Below are 17,927 nucleotides of genomic sequence, written 5' to 3' on the forward strand. Positions count from 1 at the left end.
AGTCAGTAAACAAATTTAATCAATATATTGGCAGTATAGGTGGCACTTATGTGTGCTTGTTTAAATGATTGTACCTGCATACCACAGTCAGTGAGCCCACGTTGAAGGAAAACTAGAATAAGGATATTCCCTTTATTTAGAACAGCACACACAGGACTTAAAAATCCTGTTTCATGGATCAACTGCATGGGAAATGGCAGCAATTACAGACAGAAATTAAATGTTTAACTGGTCCTAGGCACTAGGACAGGTGAAATTAAAGATGGCACAACAAGATAATTCCCACATTTTGGTTTTGGATCCTGTTTCTCTATGTAAGTTTGATAAGTGGCACTTGAATGTGAAATGAAAGCTATGCCTTTTAGGTGGTAGTGGTTCTAGTAGAAGAGCTTTCTTCAATTAATTTGAATTGTTTTTTCAGGCAGTTCAGCAAGACTATGGAGGAACTAGTTCATGATCTGGTCTCGGCACTGGAGGAGAGTTCGGAGCAAGCAAGAGGAGGCTTTGCGGATACGGGAGACCATTCTCGCAGTGTCTCTTGCCTTCTAAAACGCCAGGCCCGAAAGCGAAGGGGGAGGAAAAGACGTTCATTTAACACCCATCACCCCTGGGAGACAGGCCACTGTTTAAGTGAAGGCTCTGATTCCAGCCTTGAGGAACCAAACAAGGATTATAGAGAAAACCATGCCAATAACAAGAAAGACCATAGCGACTCTGATGACCAGTTGTTACTTGCAAAACGCAGGCCGACGTCAAATTTAAATAACCTCAGGGGCAAAAGGCCTCTATGGCATGAACCTGATTTAGCAGTTGACAATCTAGGAAATAGGACTCTGCGTAGGAGGCGAAAGGTGAAACGAATGGCAGTGGATCTACCTTCAGAAGTAACAAACACGCTGACCTTACCGCAGCAGCAGGATAACATTAAGGATCAGGAAATGGACAATGACAACAGATCTTGCCAACATCAAGAACTAACCAAGAGCAAAGTTAAAAAAAGGAAACTAGCAGCAAGTCGGCAAGGACCAGACATTTTGGATGAAGGAGTGGTCATTGAGAATGATGAAATCAACCAGACAAGCAAGGATAAGATGGAATACGAGGAGCAAAAGGGCTCAGATGAAAACATGAGTGACAGGTTACTTTTAACATTTCATTCAATTGCAAGTTTTTTATTTTCAATTTGGCATTTGATACATGTTTATCGCTTAGTATTTTTTCCTGTGTTTCATGATGAAAACATAATGTAGCATACTACGAAAGTGTGTACAGTTTAAAATAGTTTCAAGACTTCCTGCTACTGTACTATATTAGAGCTCTTATTGTCAGAATTCTAATTATGGAATAGTTTTACTGTCTTCCAAGTGTTTTTATTCATACCACCATATGCATAACTGTTGCATTTCATCTAAAAATATATGGGTGCCCTGAAGGTCAAGGGCAGTGGAGACTCATAAGTAAATCAGAGTTCAGGGACGGTTGCTCTCAAACAAGTGTGTGCATAGGGTTGCTAGCCTTACTAACTTCAGTCATTATGATATTTTTTTTACTGTGTTTCATGAGTTGTGAACACTCATATTTTCAGTAGTTAGAATGAGCAAATAATAATTATAGGAAAAATATGCAAATTTAGATAAGTAATGTACGTTGTAAAAATTGTACACAGGTAAAAAAATCATTTTTTCCTTTTGCAGAACACTTTTTTTGCACAATTTTGATTTTGTTAGTTTTAAACACAACGTCAAATAGGACGTTTTGCGAAATCAGATAAACATTTAGAATCTAGGGTAGTATTTTAAAACTAATTTGATCCCTTGGTGCCATAAGGTCTGCTGAAACATGTTGAAATGTTCTTCCCTACTAATTTCCACTTACACAACATTGGATGGCAAGTTCTAGGTCTTGTGTTTTGTTTTTGTGGTGGTTTATTTTGCACTCCTACTCTGTCCCCTTTGTAAGCACTAACTCCATTCTGCATTCATGGTTACGCTTGGTTAAGACAAAATGAGTAATCTTAGTACCCATCCATACAGGTTGCCACTCTGCTCCTAGGTGAAGATAATGTAGGGCGCTGTTTTTCCCTTTCTTCTAGGAGGCCATAAGTAGTCCAAGAAGCCTACATTTTCCGGAGCTTTTGTATTTGCTGAAATTTCAGTAAATCAATTGTTTGGTGATGAGGCAGGGAATGGGGTTTAGTACATTATTGGTGCTCAATAAATATGAATTACAGTCTGGAGAACAGAGAGTCATGCAATGGTCAAATATTGTCAAGGAAGTAGGTTTATAATTTGTCTACACTTAATGGTAGCTGACCTCCATTAGGGACAAGACGCTGGGTGGCATGATAAAATCTAAATATTATAATTTACCATTTGTATTTGACATTTTCGTTTCATATTTCTTGTTAACCTGCCTATTGCCTCCAGCATCAGTATCAGTACCAGTTGTTGAAGAACACAAGCAGGAAAGTGCCTTTGCCCTTAAATCCTGCTAGTGGGCTTCCCATAGGCCCACCATATGACCACTGTGAGAATGAACGAACAAGGACTAGATGGGTCTAGGTTTCAACCAGCAGGACTCTCTATATGTTCTCAGTATATTAACACTTGATATACATTATAGCCCCCTTCCCTTCAACTGCTAGTTTTCCCTGTTTGATGTTTATACAGAGAGCACAGACCTCTCCGATTCAATGTATTTAATGGAGAAAGTATTACCAAATCCTGCTAGATGTTGCAGTGTTAACCGAATGTTTTTGAAGCAGGGCTTTCTCATTGTGTAGCTGGTTTTATTTATTTGTTAAGAGATTTCTATACTCTTAGAGTGTTTTACATAAAAATAATATAAAACACAATAAGCAACAATGTTAAATTAATAAATAACATAAATAGCAGTATCATAAATATAACTTTGCCCATCAGCTTCTGAAAGCTTGACAAAAAGGTGCATTTTTGCCTGGCATCTAAAAGACTAAAAAGTTGGGACAAGCCTCACTTCATTGGAGAGGTTATTCCACAGACACAGAGCCACCACCAAAAAGACTTTTCCCTAGCCCCCCACACTATTCATCCCACACTATTCGCCAGAAGAACTTCTTTGACTGATCTTAATTCACATCCATGTTAATATGGCAGAAGATATTCTGTCTTATATCTGGATCCCAGACCATTCATGGTTCTAAATGTCAGCATAAGAACTTTGAATTGGGCCTCGAAGATGACTGTCAAACCAATGCAACTGTTTTAGAATATGCAACCAGCATGATTCCTCTATTAATTCCCTGGCTGCCACATTCTTCATTACTTCCGGATCATCTTTAAAGGCAGCCCCATGCAAAGCACATTATAGTAGCCTATCCTGGAAGTTACCAAAGCATGGATAACTGTAGCTAGTCTAACCCTGTTTAGAAAAATGTCAGCATTCCTAGCCACTGTGTACACCTGGGCTTAAAATGACAGTGATGGTTATAAGAGCACCACCAACTCTTTAAAAACAAAACAAAAAGCAGAAAAACCCTACAAACCTGCTTTTTCAAGGAGAGGGCAGCCCCATCCAGATCTGGATGATCGCCAAATTCCATATCTGGGATCCATTCAACTACAGAATCTTTGTCTTATCTAGATTCGGCTATAGGTTAACATCTGCTGCCTCAATTACACACAGAAAGCAGAGAGTCAGTTCCACTGTTACAACATGGGTCCTGTGATCCCATCGCCCTATGCTTAACAAGGAAAACTGTTGTATTTGCCTCCGTGAAGCTTTTAAATGCTCAAGGACAACCACAAATAGAGAACATTGCATTGGTCACTCCTCGAGGATTATGAAAGTGGTGTGGGGTTAGTCCTGTTCTGCATATGTGTGAAGTCAGTAGACTGGAAGAAACCACGATTCATAGCTGCTCACAGCTGCCACCTAATTGCCAGTTGAAAATGTTTGAAAACTGCCTTCGCAGCAAATTTTTACATGGCTTCTTCCATGATGCTCATAGTCGCAAATACACATCTGTGCATAAACATTTTTTAACATGGATAGACAAGACGTTTGAATGACGCATATGAAACAGCTGTCAGCTGGAAGTTAACATTTCTTTTTGCCATTAGAATCACATTGATCCTGGGGGCGGGGGGGGGGGATCTTCAGGGTGACATTTACTTTATTTTAATAGGTTGTTGTAGTGTAAACGTTTGTTCTTCCTCTAAATAATAGAATTCCGGTGAATCTCTTTATGCAGTGCATCTTTCAGAATATTTGTAAATGTTGAAAAAAAGTCTTGCCCCTTGTGTTTCATGTGTTGAACAGATCAGAATGGTTTTGCCTGAGATCCCACCACCACCGCTTTTATTTTATTTTTTAACTGAGCAGCGGTATTTGGGATCAAGCTGAATTGCACAGCATAAGAAAGGAGCAGTGAGCATTTGATGGAAACAGATAATAAAATGCATCAATTGTGTCAGCACCTCATTGCAGTCACATCTGGCTTACTGTCAGGGTCCCATTAGATTCCTGTGGTTTTATGTGCCAAAAATAATGTTCTGTAGTTAATGGAACTGGGATATTTGCAGTTTGATATTTTTTTTTTTTTAAAAAAATTGTCTTATTTTCTTTTAGATTTTGTGAAGGCTTAAGTTTCATCTGAGTGCAATCTTGTCTCTTTAAAATTTTATGACTGAGATATCAATTGCACTTTTGATCTGTTTCTTTCTCTCTGTTATTACAGTGAATCCAGCAGCCTGAGCAGTAGTGATGCTGGTTTGTTTACCAATGATGAGGGAAGACAAGGTACTGAAACAGTGCAATTTTTTTGTTTTTGAAATTGGATCAGATTCAGTTCTGTAAAACACTGACCATTATTTCACAATTGGTTGGTTTATATCCCAGTATTTTTAATCTTCATGTAGGAAGTTTGGGGTTTAGTTCTTGCAGATTTTAAAAACGTAAAACTATTTATCAATTTAATAGTGCAATCTCTCCAATTTTAGACATTAATCCTGTGAATGAACTGTGATTTTCTTATCACATTTTGTGTAAAGCAAAAATGATTGTGGAGGCGTGACTTTTTTGAGGCATCTTATAACAATTGTTATGTCCTGCTTTCTTATTCTCTTCTATTAGGCACGTTGCTACGGCAGCATACACAGTTCAGGATAAGGGTTCAAATGCCTATATAAGGGCATGATTGATCCTCTGTTATTGGGACTTGGTCCTGGGTGCACCACCATCACAGCTGCTGAAGCTGGTGCTACTGCACATACAACTTTCAACTCTCATATGTGTCACCACTACATAAGGCGCTAGTGTGCCCCATGTATTTAGGGCTAGTCACTTTGACTGGTCAAAGAATTGTCAAACATTTTAAATCATGAATTCGTTAAAACTGTTGAGAGGGTGAAGTACGTTAATAATGAAAAAAAATGTGTTGATTAACTCTTCTGAAGTAAAATATTCCAATCAATTTGGGAGAGGTCATAACTTGGTGGACATGCAGAAGGTTCCAGGTTCTATGTCCTCCATCTCTGGCTAAGAAACTCAGGTATCAGGAATCCGTTGCCCTTCATCAGAGTAGGCAGAATGAGGCTAGGTAGGCAACTTCATATGTTCAATTGTATGTCATCAATAGTCAAGAAGTCAAGTTGTTCTTTGGGGCTTTTATTTGGACTCCCAAGTACAGGCCAAACAATTCCAAATAATTCCAAATTTTGTTCAAAGTGAAATTAAATTTAAAAAATGTATATAGTAATTATTTAATAAGCTGGTTTTTAAATATTGTCATTCAGCATAATGGGGTACCTTCTCCTAAATCAGGCATAGGCAAACTTAGCCCTCCAGATGTTTTGGGACTACAACACATCATCCCTGACCACTGGTCCTGTTGGCTAGGGATTATGGGAGTTGTAGTCCCAAAACATCTGGAGGGCCGAGTTTGCCTATGGCTGCCCTAAATGTACTCATGGTTTCACAGACACATAGCAAACTAAGGAGCAGAGCCCTTATTCTTGCTTTTCCTGTTTGAAAACGTTATATTACAACTGAAATTACTGACTGAATGAAGGGCATTCTTGGGTTCATGAGATATTTGACTGATATTTAGTGTCCCAATCCTAGCATGTATAGGGTGACACTTGCACTGGCATAAGGTAAACCATTCTTGTTGCCACAATAAGGCAAAAAGGTTAAACCTATTGTTTTCAGGAAGTTGATACAGTGTATGTTTTGAATGTTCTTGAAACGGAACACAGTAAAGGAACATTTGCATTGTTTCCTGTATTAAACATTCCATGCAAAATTCTTTCAGAATGTATAAAAAATATGATTTCATATCTTTGAAAAGTGTGATTTGGGGAATGAGCAACATTACATAAAAAACTGTTTCTGAACTACTGGCCTGATATAAATGTTGCATTCTATTTTTATAGAAGCATTTGGGAATTTGTTAGTCCTATTTAAAAAGCCTTACTTAGCAGTTGAAATGCAGCAACTCTCTTATTTCACACAACAGAATACAGGATATGTCCGCATCTTAAACTATTTATTTCCCATGGGCTAAAGGGCCAAATCCCAAGTGTGGTCTCCTTGATCTAGGAATACTATGCTGAAGTAAGTAATTGGGATTTGTGTCTTTAGTTAGGGTCAGTGAAGATGTAGTATTGGTCAGTCTATTGAACTGTGGTTAAGAGACTGTGAGTTCCCTTTCTGATCCCCTCTTTTCCGTTCTTGAGTGTGAATATTAACCACTATTTCCTCTTAACCCTTAATCATTAGAAAATGGAGTGTATCAGTTCAATTTTGGGTTCAGATGCTGGAAAGCTATGCAAATAAAGTAACTGGTGAAAACCATGACACCACTTGCAAGCAAAAAATAAATAAATCATGTCTTGATTGAGAACTTTCCTTTTCCAGCAAAACAATACAGTTGCACATAAGTCAGCTCTAAGTTGCTTGGATGTAAAGTGTTTTTGGGTTATTCTCGTCAGCACATTCAGCAAATACCTTTCTGTGAAAAGGAAAAAGTGATCATCTGAAGGTCCTTGATTGAAAATTGCTATTATGTCTTGCCACTGTTGATTAGGATTCAGACTGTTTGCTAACATTTGCATATGCAGTAGGGACCCAGAGTTTTGTGTTGTACTCAAAGTAGACCCATTGAAATCAATTGGCTTAAGTTAGTTAGTCCATTGATTTCATATGACTTGGTTGGATGCAACCTTTGGTGACCCCAAACATTGAATTAGTAGTGTATACTGCATTAAGTGATAGCTATAGTTGTTTATTTAAATAAAAAAAACAGATTTAGAAAACTCAGGTTCGTAAAGGCCTTCTATAAACTTCTAATATACAGGAAAGTGAGTAGTTTATTATGAACATAGTTAAATACTACATAATAAGTTTTGCTCAGAGTAGACCCATTGAAATCAATGAACATAGATAAGTTGCATACCACTCAGTTTGTTTTGTTGTTTGTGCTCCTTTTTTCACAAGAAATGGAAGGAGCAAGTTGTTGGCTAAACATCTATAGAACATGAAGAGTAATTAAAGAATTTAAACACCATTTTGTGGGGTACTACAGTCTGTAGCTTGTTATGTGTATGGCTTTCCAGTTTTCTGAATCAACCCAATAGAGAGAATTGCCTACCCACAGAGCAGTAGAAAGGAAAACATAATTTTGTTGCTATATGTAGTGTAGAATGGGGCTGAAACACCACATGGAAATTCATGCCTGTTCAAGGTTGAGTAATACCTAAAGCATAGTGGTGGAAGACAAAGGTTCTGTATTTCTACAGTGTTGTTAGAGTACATTTGATCCTCCCCCCCCCCCCCCGCGTTTACAGGGTTTGAATATCCCTAATGGGGAAACTTCCTGCTCTGCTCTTCTGTTACATATCTGTTTGACCAAGTGTACCCTTCTATCAGTAATTTACTGTTTAACCTTCAATAGTACATGGAGGGGCAACGTATTTGGAGTGCTCCAAATCACACTGTTCCAGCCAGCCATTCCCTATGTTCTCCATTTCCCCACTTCTCTGTTTTTCTTGTGTCCCCCTCCCCCAACAGCAAGCAGGATTCGATCACAAGAGCTCTTTCCCCTATTGTGGTTTCTAGACTGCTTTGGACCCCCCCCTCCTTTTAAAATCTTTTTTTATCTAAATGATTTTCTTTCTTTTTGGTACTTCCACCCCAGCTGATACCTCCCTCTCATGTGTGTAAGGTGCTGTTTGTTCTACATAAGAAATAACACTTGGAGAATGAGTTTGCTGTTGGTGTATAGACTGTTGTACACTACTGTTCTCTCTTCTGGTGATTTGTTAAAGGCTAGGGTCATGGGCATCTTTACCTAGAATTAAGTCTGGAGGACTAAGTCTTGGAATCACTGCAGACAATCTCAAGGGCAAGGCTGGGTCAGACTAAGGTAAATACTACAGTTTAATTCTGACCTTTGCTCAGAATAGTATTGGGGTTTTGGGTTGCCATTGCTAGCATGTATTAGTCTTAGTCTAAACAGTACAGTATTCATTAGTATACTCTGTTGCTCTGGATTATCTACCTAACTGTCAAATTATTTGGATTACACTCCTTATTTGAAAGGCAGCGTGAACAATTTTCAAGCATGAGAATATTTCCAACTTATGAAACAATGCTATCAGCCAATTTCTGCTAATCATTCTTAAAAGTTTGTGTAATAAATATCTAGTTCAGCCTCCATCAAAATGGTGCCCTCCAGGTGTTTTGGACTACAGCCCCCATGAGGCCCAGCTGGTACCAGCTGAGGCAAATGGGAATTGTAGTCTAACACATCTGGAGAGCACCAGATGGGAAGGCTAGTCTAGTACCAACAATTTGCTGATTGCTGTGCCATCTCCTTTATTTGGTGCCCAAGTATTTAACAGTTCAAAACTGTTCATAATGCAGGACAATTCATCCTCAGCTTGCTTGACTTCCTTGAGATATCAAATGCAAGCACTGATATCTTTATCTATGTGAAACCTACCTTACAGCATGGCTTAGATTTAAAGGAAGAGGATCAGAGTGCACCTGAATTACTGTTCTCTTCTCTTGGTGTGCTTGAGCAAAGCTTGTGGAGGTATCTTGCCTGGGCAGCTGCGCCCCTCCTCTTGTGTGCATCCTTCTCACATGTTGTGTGCATGTTTCCTTCCATCACCTAAGTTTACAGTCACAGTCACATATATATTTGTTTCCATTTGATTGATTTTCTCAAACGTTAATAAACATTTTTTTTAAAAAAGAGCGTCACAAGACTTTCAAGTTCTATAGGACATCCCTTTAATCACGATAGACAGGCTAACACTCCTTTCTATCACAGTGACCTGAGGACAACCTGTTGCCATCATCCAGGTAACTTAGCCACTCTACAGTAGGCTGCAGATCCACAATGTCTTTTCTGACATCACAAACGAGTTGTGCTTCAGCAGCCATCATTCCTATACAGAAAGTAAATCATGACTCTGGATAAAATCAAAGTGACATGAGCATAGATGCATACAAGAGTTTCAGATGTTGATTTAGCAAAGTGCATAATTTTGTTTTACTTTTGATTTTTTTTAGTTTCTAAGATTCATTAAAATATCCCTGGACTCTTGATGTTTCCTGTGGTACTGTCATCTTTCATTTAAAAACAACTTTTTCAAAACTTATTTCTTAATGAACTTAATCAGATTAATTTGATTTGGTCACATCTGTTCATGATTGTTTCCCCCATTTATATACCATACAAATCATGAAATTAAGCTAATTATATACCATTATCAACTGCAAAGAACTGTTTTCACAGTTTTATTCTCTTTAATTCCCTGCAGGAGATTAAGGCTTGCTTTTGTTAGTGTTGGGAATGCAGTAACTTAAATGGATTTCCCTGCCGTTATCACCAAAAGATTAGCTAGTTTATTATTTTTCACATTTCTGAATTGGTTCTAAAACATTGCATTTTATACCCTTTTATTGGTGTCAGTACTTCTCATGCTAGTAAATGCCATGTTCTAAGCACTACAGTAACAACTATAGCAGGCTTCCTCAACCTCGGCCCTCCAGACGTTTTGAGACTACAATTCCCATCACCCCTGACCACTGAGGAAGCCTGAACTATAGCATAGCAATAAAGGAGATCCTGATTCTCATTAGGATTGGGCTTCTTTGGATAATAAACCTCAATCTCTTTTTTCTTAATGTAAGGTGTTTGTTATCACAGGTGACGATGAGCAGAGTGACTGGTTCCATGAAAGTGAACCTGGAGGTGCCTGTGGGATCACTGGGATCATTCCCTGGTGGGAAAAAGAAGACTCTGCAGAACTGGAAAAAGAGTTGCCTGATCCAGTCTTTGAAAGTATCTTAACAGGCAGTTTCCCTCTGATGTCCCACTCAGGCAAGAGAGGTCAGCAACGTTTTAAGTGATCAAATTATACATTTTGAAATTGTTACCCTTAAGACATGACACTGGATCGTTAAGGGCACTAGGGGTTGTGTCAGAATGTCTTACCTGTGTGTTTGTTTTTATGCACCCTAAAGCTTTAAAGATTAATTTCTAGCTGGAGAATTGTAATTGCTGGAAAAGTGGCCATTCCCGCTGAGTAGCTTCTTTGTAATTCTCAGGATAACTCACAAATGTATCGTTTTAAAGGCATTTTGGTGATCATAAAAATTATCTATGGCTGTATGCATGCTAGCTTTTCCAAGATTCGTAGGTGGTGCGAACTACATTGCTCATGTTCTGTCTCTATTTTTCCTCATCATGGTGTTCCATGATAGTTTTGCAGATTTTGATGCTCTCCATAATGGGGGAAAACTAAAAACATTCCAAACAATACAATTAACAGTATGATCTTTTCATATTTTGGAGTTACTTTTTTGTGTGTATCTGTTGGATGCCATCATTTGCATCCTGCCCTTTACCTGCAAAATACATACATTTTAATAAAATAAAAAATTGTAGTGACTTATTCAGTACTCTGTGAGTGTAAAGGATAGCAGGTGTAATACCAACAAACAGCCATTAAAATATCTCAGACAAGAAGAGAGGATCTTCATTTCTTGGATTCTCCCTTAACAATTGCAAATGTATTAGTGTTGTGCACGTTTAAGCTGAGCTGAAATTTTGTTTTGTAGATTTTCAGACAAGGTTTAGTCACCTTCATGGAATGCCAGCAAGGAACATCAAAAAGGCTGCTGGGAATCTGACCACAATGGTAGGCTGGTTCCCAACATTTACAATGAACTGCATTTCCTCAATAAATTGCAACATGTTAAAAATAACTACTGGTTGTGCATATGTGAAAATCATTTTCTTACAGGGTGCAAATCAAGGGGTGAGACTTCGTTCTTCTGCCGTTTTTAATAGTTGGGCTCTCCTTTCAGAACGGTATCAGTTTGTTGAACACAACTTGAAGGTCAAACTGACAGCATTAAGTATAGTCTAGAGAAGCTCTCTGTGTTAAACTGATCTGCTTATCTTTTAATTCTGGAAACACTTCCTTAAATATTTTACCTCAAAGTCATTATTGATATAATATGTAGAAATTGGTTTAAGAAGTTTATACAGTGCCTGGATTACTAGATCAATAGATAAACTTAGAGCAACTTGATATCCTGTAGTGCCATTGTTAATAAAATAACTCTGTTGTACTGGGATCTGAGAATCCTTCTCAGAAGGTGGTAATGTAAGCCAGAAACAGAATACATGACATTTAACCTTACCACATTCATTTGAAATTTTAGGATATAACTAATACTTGATAATCCTGGATCTCTACCTGCTTGCTTGCTTAATAAATGTACAAATGTGTAAAAAAAGAAAAGAAGGGAACTATGGAAACCATTGTGGAAGGCAGAGAGAAATCTTAAAATTCTTTGTTCAGAAATAGCAGTTCTAAGCTGAATAATCTGCTTTAAAACCTTGGCCTGTGAACTTTGCCTTTAGAGGTAATGAATCAGATGAATGGTATCTAGTTGCTGGTTTCAGATCTCCCAATTTTTGTTTTTGGTTCACTGCTTGCTTGAGCATATCTGGGATTTGTAGCCCATTTTCTAGGCTTATTGCAATCTCACTCTGGTATTTTATAGAAGCTATTACAACTGATAGGTTAACTTCATGGTATTGATGATACATGGCTTAACCATGCTAAAAACTGCCTTCCCCCTCTAAATTGTAAAAAGATGATTAAGTTTCAATTGATGGAGATATACTGTATCTCTGTGTGTACATATAATGAGAGTTGTTTTCTGGCGCAATATCTCAGTTGTTAGAAACCCCTGTGGATGTTATAAAATTGTGCTTTAGAGAGAGAAATATTTTGGTGTTAAACAATCCCCAGAAAGCTGGGTATGTTTGTGTTGCGAAATGCTTGTCGAAGACACCAGCCATGGTGTCTTTTTGTTTTTTGCTTTTACTGCTGATTCGGTTTGTGAATGTAAATATTTTTGTGTTGGTGATGTGCTTTTATTATTCTCTCTGAAAAATTTGTAGAGAAAAGATTTACTTGACAATTATCTTCATATCAAATGCACTTTACAGAGGAAAGCCAATCACATAGAATACTCTTCTTGGGGTGGGGGGGGGGGTGTAAATGTATTTGTTGCTTGATGTTACAAGTGTTTGGATTGCTGCAAATACAATAATTACCCTACTTTTCCGTGTATAAGACTAGGTTTTTTTACTTTAAAATAAGGTTAAAAATCTGGGGGCGTCTTCTACACGAATAGTGCATATGCCCATTTTCTAAATTTGGGGTCCCCAAAAGTAGGGGGCGTCTTATACACGGAAAAATACGGCATATAGGAAAGATGAAATGGATACACCTATATTATTGGGCAATAATACACAACAGTATTGGGTACCATATTCCTGATTCACGTGCAGCCTGACAGTCCATTCCCTCACCCACCTCCTTGCATTCACACATTTGCCTTGGCCTGTCAAGAGAGAACACATATGCTTATTTGTTATCAATGAGGAATTTTCAAAAGCAATCTCTAAATTGCTGAAATCCAATGACAAAAAAAGGAAGGGAAAAAATGGAATACCTATGACATCTGGTAATGCAGAACAAGAAGTAATTACTACTATTAGAATGTTACACTGAAAGCAAAAGTGCTTTTAGAGAGATTAATTTCCAGAGCAAAGGAGAATACTGCAAAAGCAACTCATTGAACAGAATTGGGATGATGACCTAATTCTTTCACTTTTAACGTAGATGAGTTTGTGATGTCTGTACAGGAACACTTGCTCAATACCTATGAAGGGAATAAAGGAGGGAAAGGAGGACACACTTTCTGGTGAGGCATAATCTGAGTGCCATGCCAGGTTGCAAGATGTATATGCATTGCACATGCATATCTGATTGTACAGTTCTGCCCAGCTTATGGTATCCATATTGCTTAATAAAATTGTACTCTCAGAGATATTCTAAACTATGTACAATAGGCTAACTGCAAGAAACTGGGAAAGCTGTGGCTGAATAATGTTCATTTTGGTTTCTGATAGAATTGGATGATTTGAATTGTAACAAAGCTGTTAGACATAAAATTATTGTTGTTGTTGTTGTTGTTGTTGTAATTATTATTATTATTATTGCTGCTGCTGCTACTAAGCAATACAGGGTAACTTGCAAAAATATCCACACAATTAAAACAAGATAAAATCTAGCATAAAAAAATATTTCACAGTAACTTTCAGACAGGAGCAGAAAATTTTAAATTGCAAGGCAATCCTGTGCCTGCTTACTCAAAACTAAGTCTCACTGATTTCAAAGGAACTTGCTCCTAGATGAGGTGATACAGGATGGCAGCCTGGTACACTCACTTGCACATCCCGAAAAGCCACTTCTGTGGGTTGGGAAATGGCATGGTAAGTGTTGTGGAGGGGTGCAGCTGGAGGAGATTCCATGGCAATCAGATCTCCTACCTAGTATGAGGAAAAGTTAGACTGGTTCCTGTCAGGGATACTTGGGAGTTGTAGTCCAAAAACCTTGGGCCTCCAGCGGCTTTGGACTACAACTTCCATCATCCCTAGCTAGCAGGGCCAGTGGTCAGGGATGATGGGAATTGTAGTCCAGAAACAGCTGAAGACCCAAGGTTGGGAAACCCTGCTGTAGATAACCTATTTCTGTCAATTCTGACTGCAGAACACCTAAAAATCTAAAGATCTGCTTTGGTTTGGCATCAAGACCCTTTCCTTAACTAAGCCATTGCTTTGGCTCTTGGTTTTCCTAGATGTATTATTTCCCAGGTTCTATCATTTATTTAAATGACTGTTATTCAACCTTTAGAGATACCAGATCCTTTGAAGGAGGCTTATAAGTAAAATTGAAATCAGAATAAGACACTATCAATGGAACAATTTATCAGAATCTTCCCCACTGAGTAGTTAGTTCCAGTTACCCTGGGCAGAGGCGGATTTAGGGCAACGTGAACTGGGCACTGAGCTTAGGGGAAGCTGCAGGCGTCGCAACCATGATGTTATGAATTGAGCAGAATAGAAGGCAAGAGGTGAGGAGGTATTTTGGTCTTACACAGGGCACTGCTGAAATCTGAAAGACTAAAGCCTGCCCCTGCCCCAGCAGTGGTCTAACTGGAGCAGACACTGATGAGGGTGTTCTTTACATTTCTCTTTCACCCCTTGTTCTTTCTCCATAGAACAATTTGGGAGAGTCCAACTGAAGCAGGCATCTGGTATTATATTTGTGACATTTCTCCACTGTCCCTGATGCCCTTTCCATATAATAATAATACCATTCAACTGTGGCATTAGTCTCATACATCAAGTAAAGGGGAAAATGTTAACAGTTATGCCCGGTTACGGCCTGTTAAGGCCTCCTTTCTGACCACTTCTCGGTTGCGGCGATGTGTGCGGGCACACATTGAATGTGCATAAAATTATTGTTGCCTATATATATCTTCCAGAAAGTGGTAGAAAACCGACTGTAATTAATATTTCTGGTCAAGCCGGTGTGATAAAGTCTGTTGTTGTTGTTGTTATATAGTTCACAACATATAAATACAATATAAAGGTAAAAGGTAAAGGACTCCTAGATGGTTAAGTCGAGTCAAATTCAACTATGGGGTGCGGTGCTCATCTCAGCTTTCAGACTGAGGGAACCGGTGTTTGTCTGCAGACAACTGTTTTGGGTCATGTTGCCAGCATGAACACCGTTGCAGAAGCCAGAGTACATGGAAACCCTGTTTACCTTCCACCTATTTATTTACTTGCACTGGTATGCTTTCGAACTGCTAGGTTGGCAGGAGCTGGGACAGAGCAATGGGAGCTAACCCTGTTGCACAGATTCGAACCTCCGACCTTACGATCAGCAAGCCGAAAAGGCTTGGTGGTTTAGACCACACACCCGTGTCCCTTAAATACATAATACATAATAAAAACAAGGACTTTAAAAAAAAACAATAAACGGCCCGTCTCCTTCAACAAACATTTAGAAGGGGTATAAGATATTAATCAGCCAAAGGCCTGGTTGAAGAGGAATGTTTTCGCCTGGCACCTAGAGGTATATAATGAACCTCCCTGGGGAGAGCATTCCACAAACACAGAGCCACAGTAGGAAAGGCCTGTTCTCCTGTTGCCAGAAGCGAAGGACACCCTAAGAAGGGCCTCAGATGGTGATCTCAGGGTCTGGGTAGACTCGTATGGAAAGATGTATGGAAAAAGGTATGGTCCTTGAGGTATTGCAGTTCTGAGGTGTTTAAGGGTTTATAAGTCAAAAGCAGCACTTTGAATTGGGCCTGGGAACTAATTAGCAGCCACTGCAGTCAGGCCAGGATTCATGTAATATGCTCAAACCATCTTGTCCCAGTGAGCATCCTGGCCACCAAGTTGTGCTCTAGCTGAAGTTTCCCAGCCATCTTCAGAAACAGCCCTAGGTATAACACATCACAGTAATCTAAGCTAGAGGTTACCAGAGCATCTGGTTAGGCTAACCCTATCCAGATAGGGGCACAGCTGAGCCACCAGCTCAGCTGATGGAATGTACTCCATGCCACTGAGACCACCTGAGCCTCAAGTTACAACAAAGGATCCAGAAGTACCTCCAAGCTGCATACTCTTTCTTTGAAAGGGAGTGTAACCCCATCAAGAGCAGGCCACCTCCCATCTATCTGGTCTAGGGAACCGCCCACTAACTCGGCATTATCTGGTCCGGGCATTAGTTTGTTGGCTTTCATCCAGTTCATTTCCGAGGCAAAGCAATGGTCCTGCACATCCACTGCCACACCTTGAGATGTAAAGGGAAAGTAGAGCTGTGTGTCGTCAGCACAGGGGATAAAATTGAACTCTGAGGAACTTCACTGCACAGGTTCATTAGAAAGGACCTTTTTTTTTAAGTTTGGATTTCTGTTTCAAAAACGCCTCGTTCAGCCAAAGAAAAAGTGTGGTTTGGATGGTGTATTGATCTATTTTTGAAGGGAGAAGTGGGGGGATTTCAGGAAATAAAGGTATCCCAACAGTAACTTCCTGTTTAAGAGATTATCAAGACTAGGACCAGACATTTCTGTTAGGAAGCCTCAGTTGCATGCTGTTGTATACAATGATCCATAGGTTTACTTGCTGAACAGAGGATAGTTATCTCCTACTGCTCCAGTAAACTTCTGGGAGCAAGGAAAGTAACTCCAAAGTAGGTTAGAAATGTTTTCAAGGCTGATCATGCATGAAGCTAGTACAGCAAGTCCATATGTGTAACCCTAAGTGAAATATGAAGTTTTTCACTCCACTGTTTTGCCCATGAAGTGCATCTAGCAAGGTGTTCTTTAAACAGAAGCCTGTTCCAGTAGCACAGGTAGTTGCTTCTCATTCACAATGTCTTTCTAATGTAAACTACTTGTGTCAGCTACACATTTTTAAAATTATACAATATTTTAATATTTACATTTTTATTCAACTTCATACATTTCTGGCCTATCGAGCTGCCAGTTCATAGATAACAGAACTGAATAGTTTGATTTTTGATCTATGCATTCTTTACTGTACAGATTTTACTGTACCTGATATCGACTATTGCTGAAACAGTACAATTTCTTTCTTTTCTTCCTTTCTTCTTTTCCTGTTTTTTTTTAAAAGAAAACCCTTTGGGTTTGATGGATTTGTACTCTTCAAAGGGAAACAAAACACTAAATATTTCTAATCCTGCATTATTTACCGCATGGGTGGTTAAAATGCTACTTTAAGTCTCATAAAATTTAGAGGAAGAAATCGGCCAACTGCAGCAGGAATTAGATTTAGGAAGAGAGGTACAGAGTCAAAATATTGCTACAGAATTAAATGTCAAAAATCTTCTTTAATAGTAGATATATAGTTCACAGTGTCTGGTTATGATTAATACATTTAATCTAAATCACTGAAAGTTGCTCTCTCCTTTTCCATAAAATACAATAGGACACAAATCAGTTTTACTGTAGATGGATAACAATTGGAAAATAATGCATCTTCCCGCCCAATAAATTGTCAGTTATACCTTTTAACTAAAATCAATTTATCTTTTGAAAATTTATTGCAATTTCTAATAATAAATCTTCTCAAATGTTTATTCATTTGCTGCTTGATACATTTGCGCCACTTTTGCTATGGTCTAATTTTTTTTTCTTTTGATTCATTGTAAATTAGAAAATCTATTTTGAGTCAATTTTCTAGTTAAGAAGTCAAAATCTATAACCCAACCTTTTTCCTTTTTATGACCTTTACACATTTTAATACCCTTGAACTTTGTTGCAGTCCTATAAAATTTTGATCATAAACTGATTAAAAGACTTGTAACTTGTTGAAAAGGGATTAGCTAGTGAAGCAACTAGTTGAGAAACTTGTATCATAGATTTTGATTGCATAAGACTAATGAAAGAATTAAAGCAGGTGAATAAGTGTAGTACTGAGTACACTTTAGTTTAATTGAACATATGCAAGAAGAAATATCCTATTTGCATTTGTA

The 17,927-nt window shown here is 38.4% G+C and overlaps 1 protein-coding gene across 4 annotated transcripts in view; it reads left to right on the plus strand.

Moving 5' to 3' along the window:
• Window positions 1-17,927, plus strand: part of GPATCH2 (G-patch domain containing 2) — a 101,184-nt gene that overhangs the window by 6,647 nt on the left and 76,610 nt on the right. For all 4 annotated transcript variants that reach the window (XM_083733510.1, XM_083733508.1, XM_083733509.1 and 1 more), the window contains 4 exons: window positions 422-1,138; window positions 4,718-4,779; window positions 10,199-10,381; window positions 11,113-11,192. In XM_083733510.1, coding sequence (XP_083589636.1) covers window positions 422-1,138; window positions 4,718-4,779; window positions 10,199-10,381; window positions 11,113-11,192 — 1,042 coding nt within the window. The remainder of the gene's footprint in view (window positions 1-421; window positions 1,139-4,717; window positions 4,780-10,198; window positions 10,382-11,112; window positions 11,193-17,927) is intronic.

Source organism: Podarcis gaigeae (assembly GCF_964106915.1).
Source record: "Podarcis gaigeae genome assembly, chromosome: 3".
NCBI lineage: Eukaryota > Metazoa > Chordata > Lepidosauria > Squamata > Lacertidae > Podarcis > Podarcis gaigeae.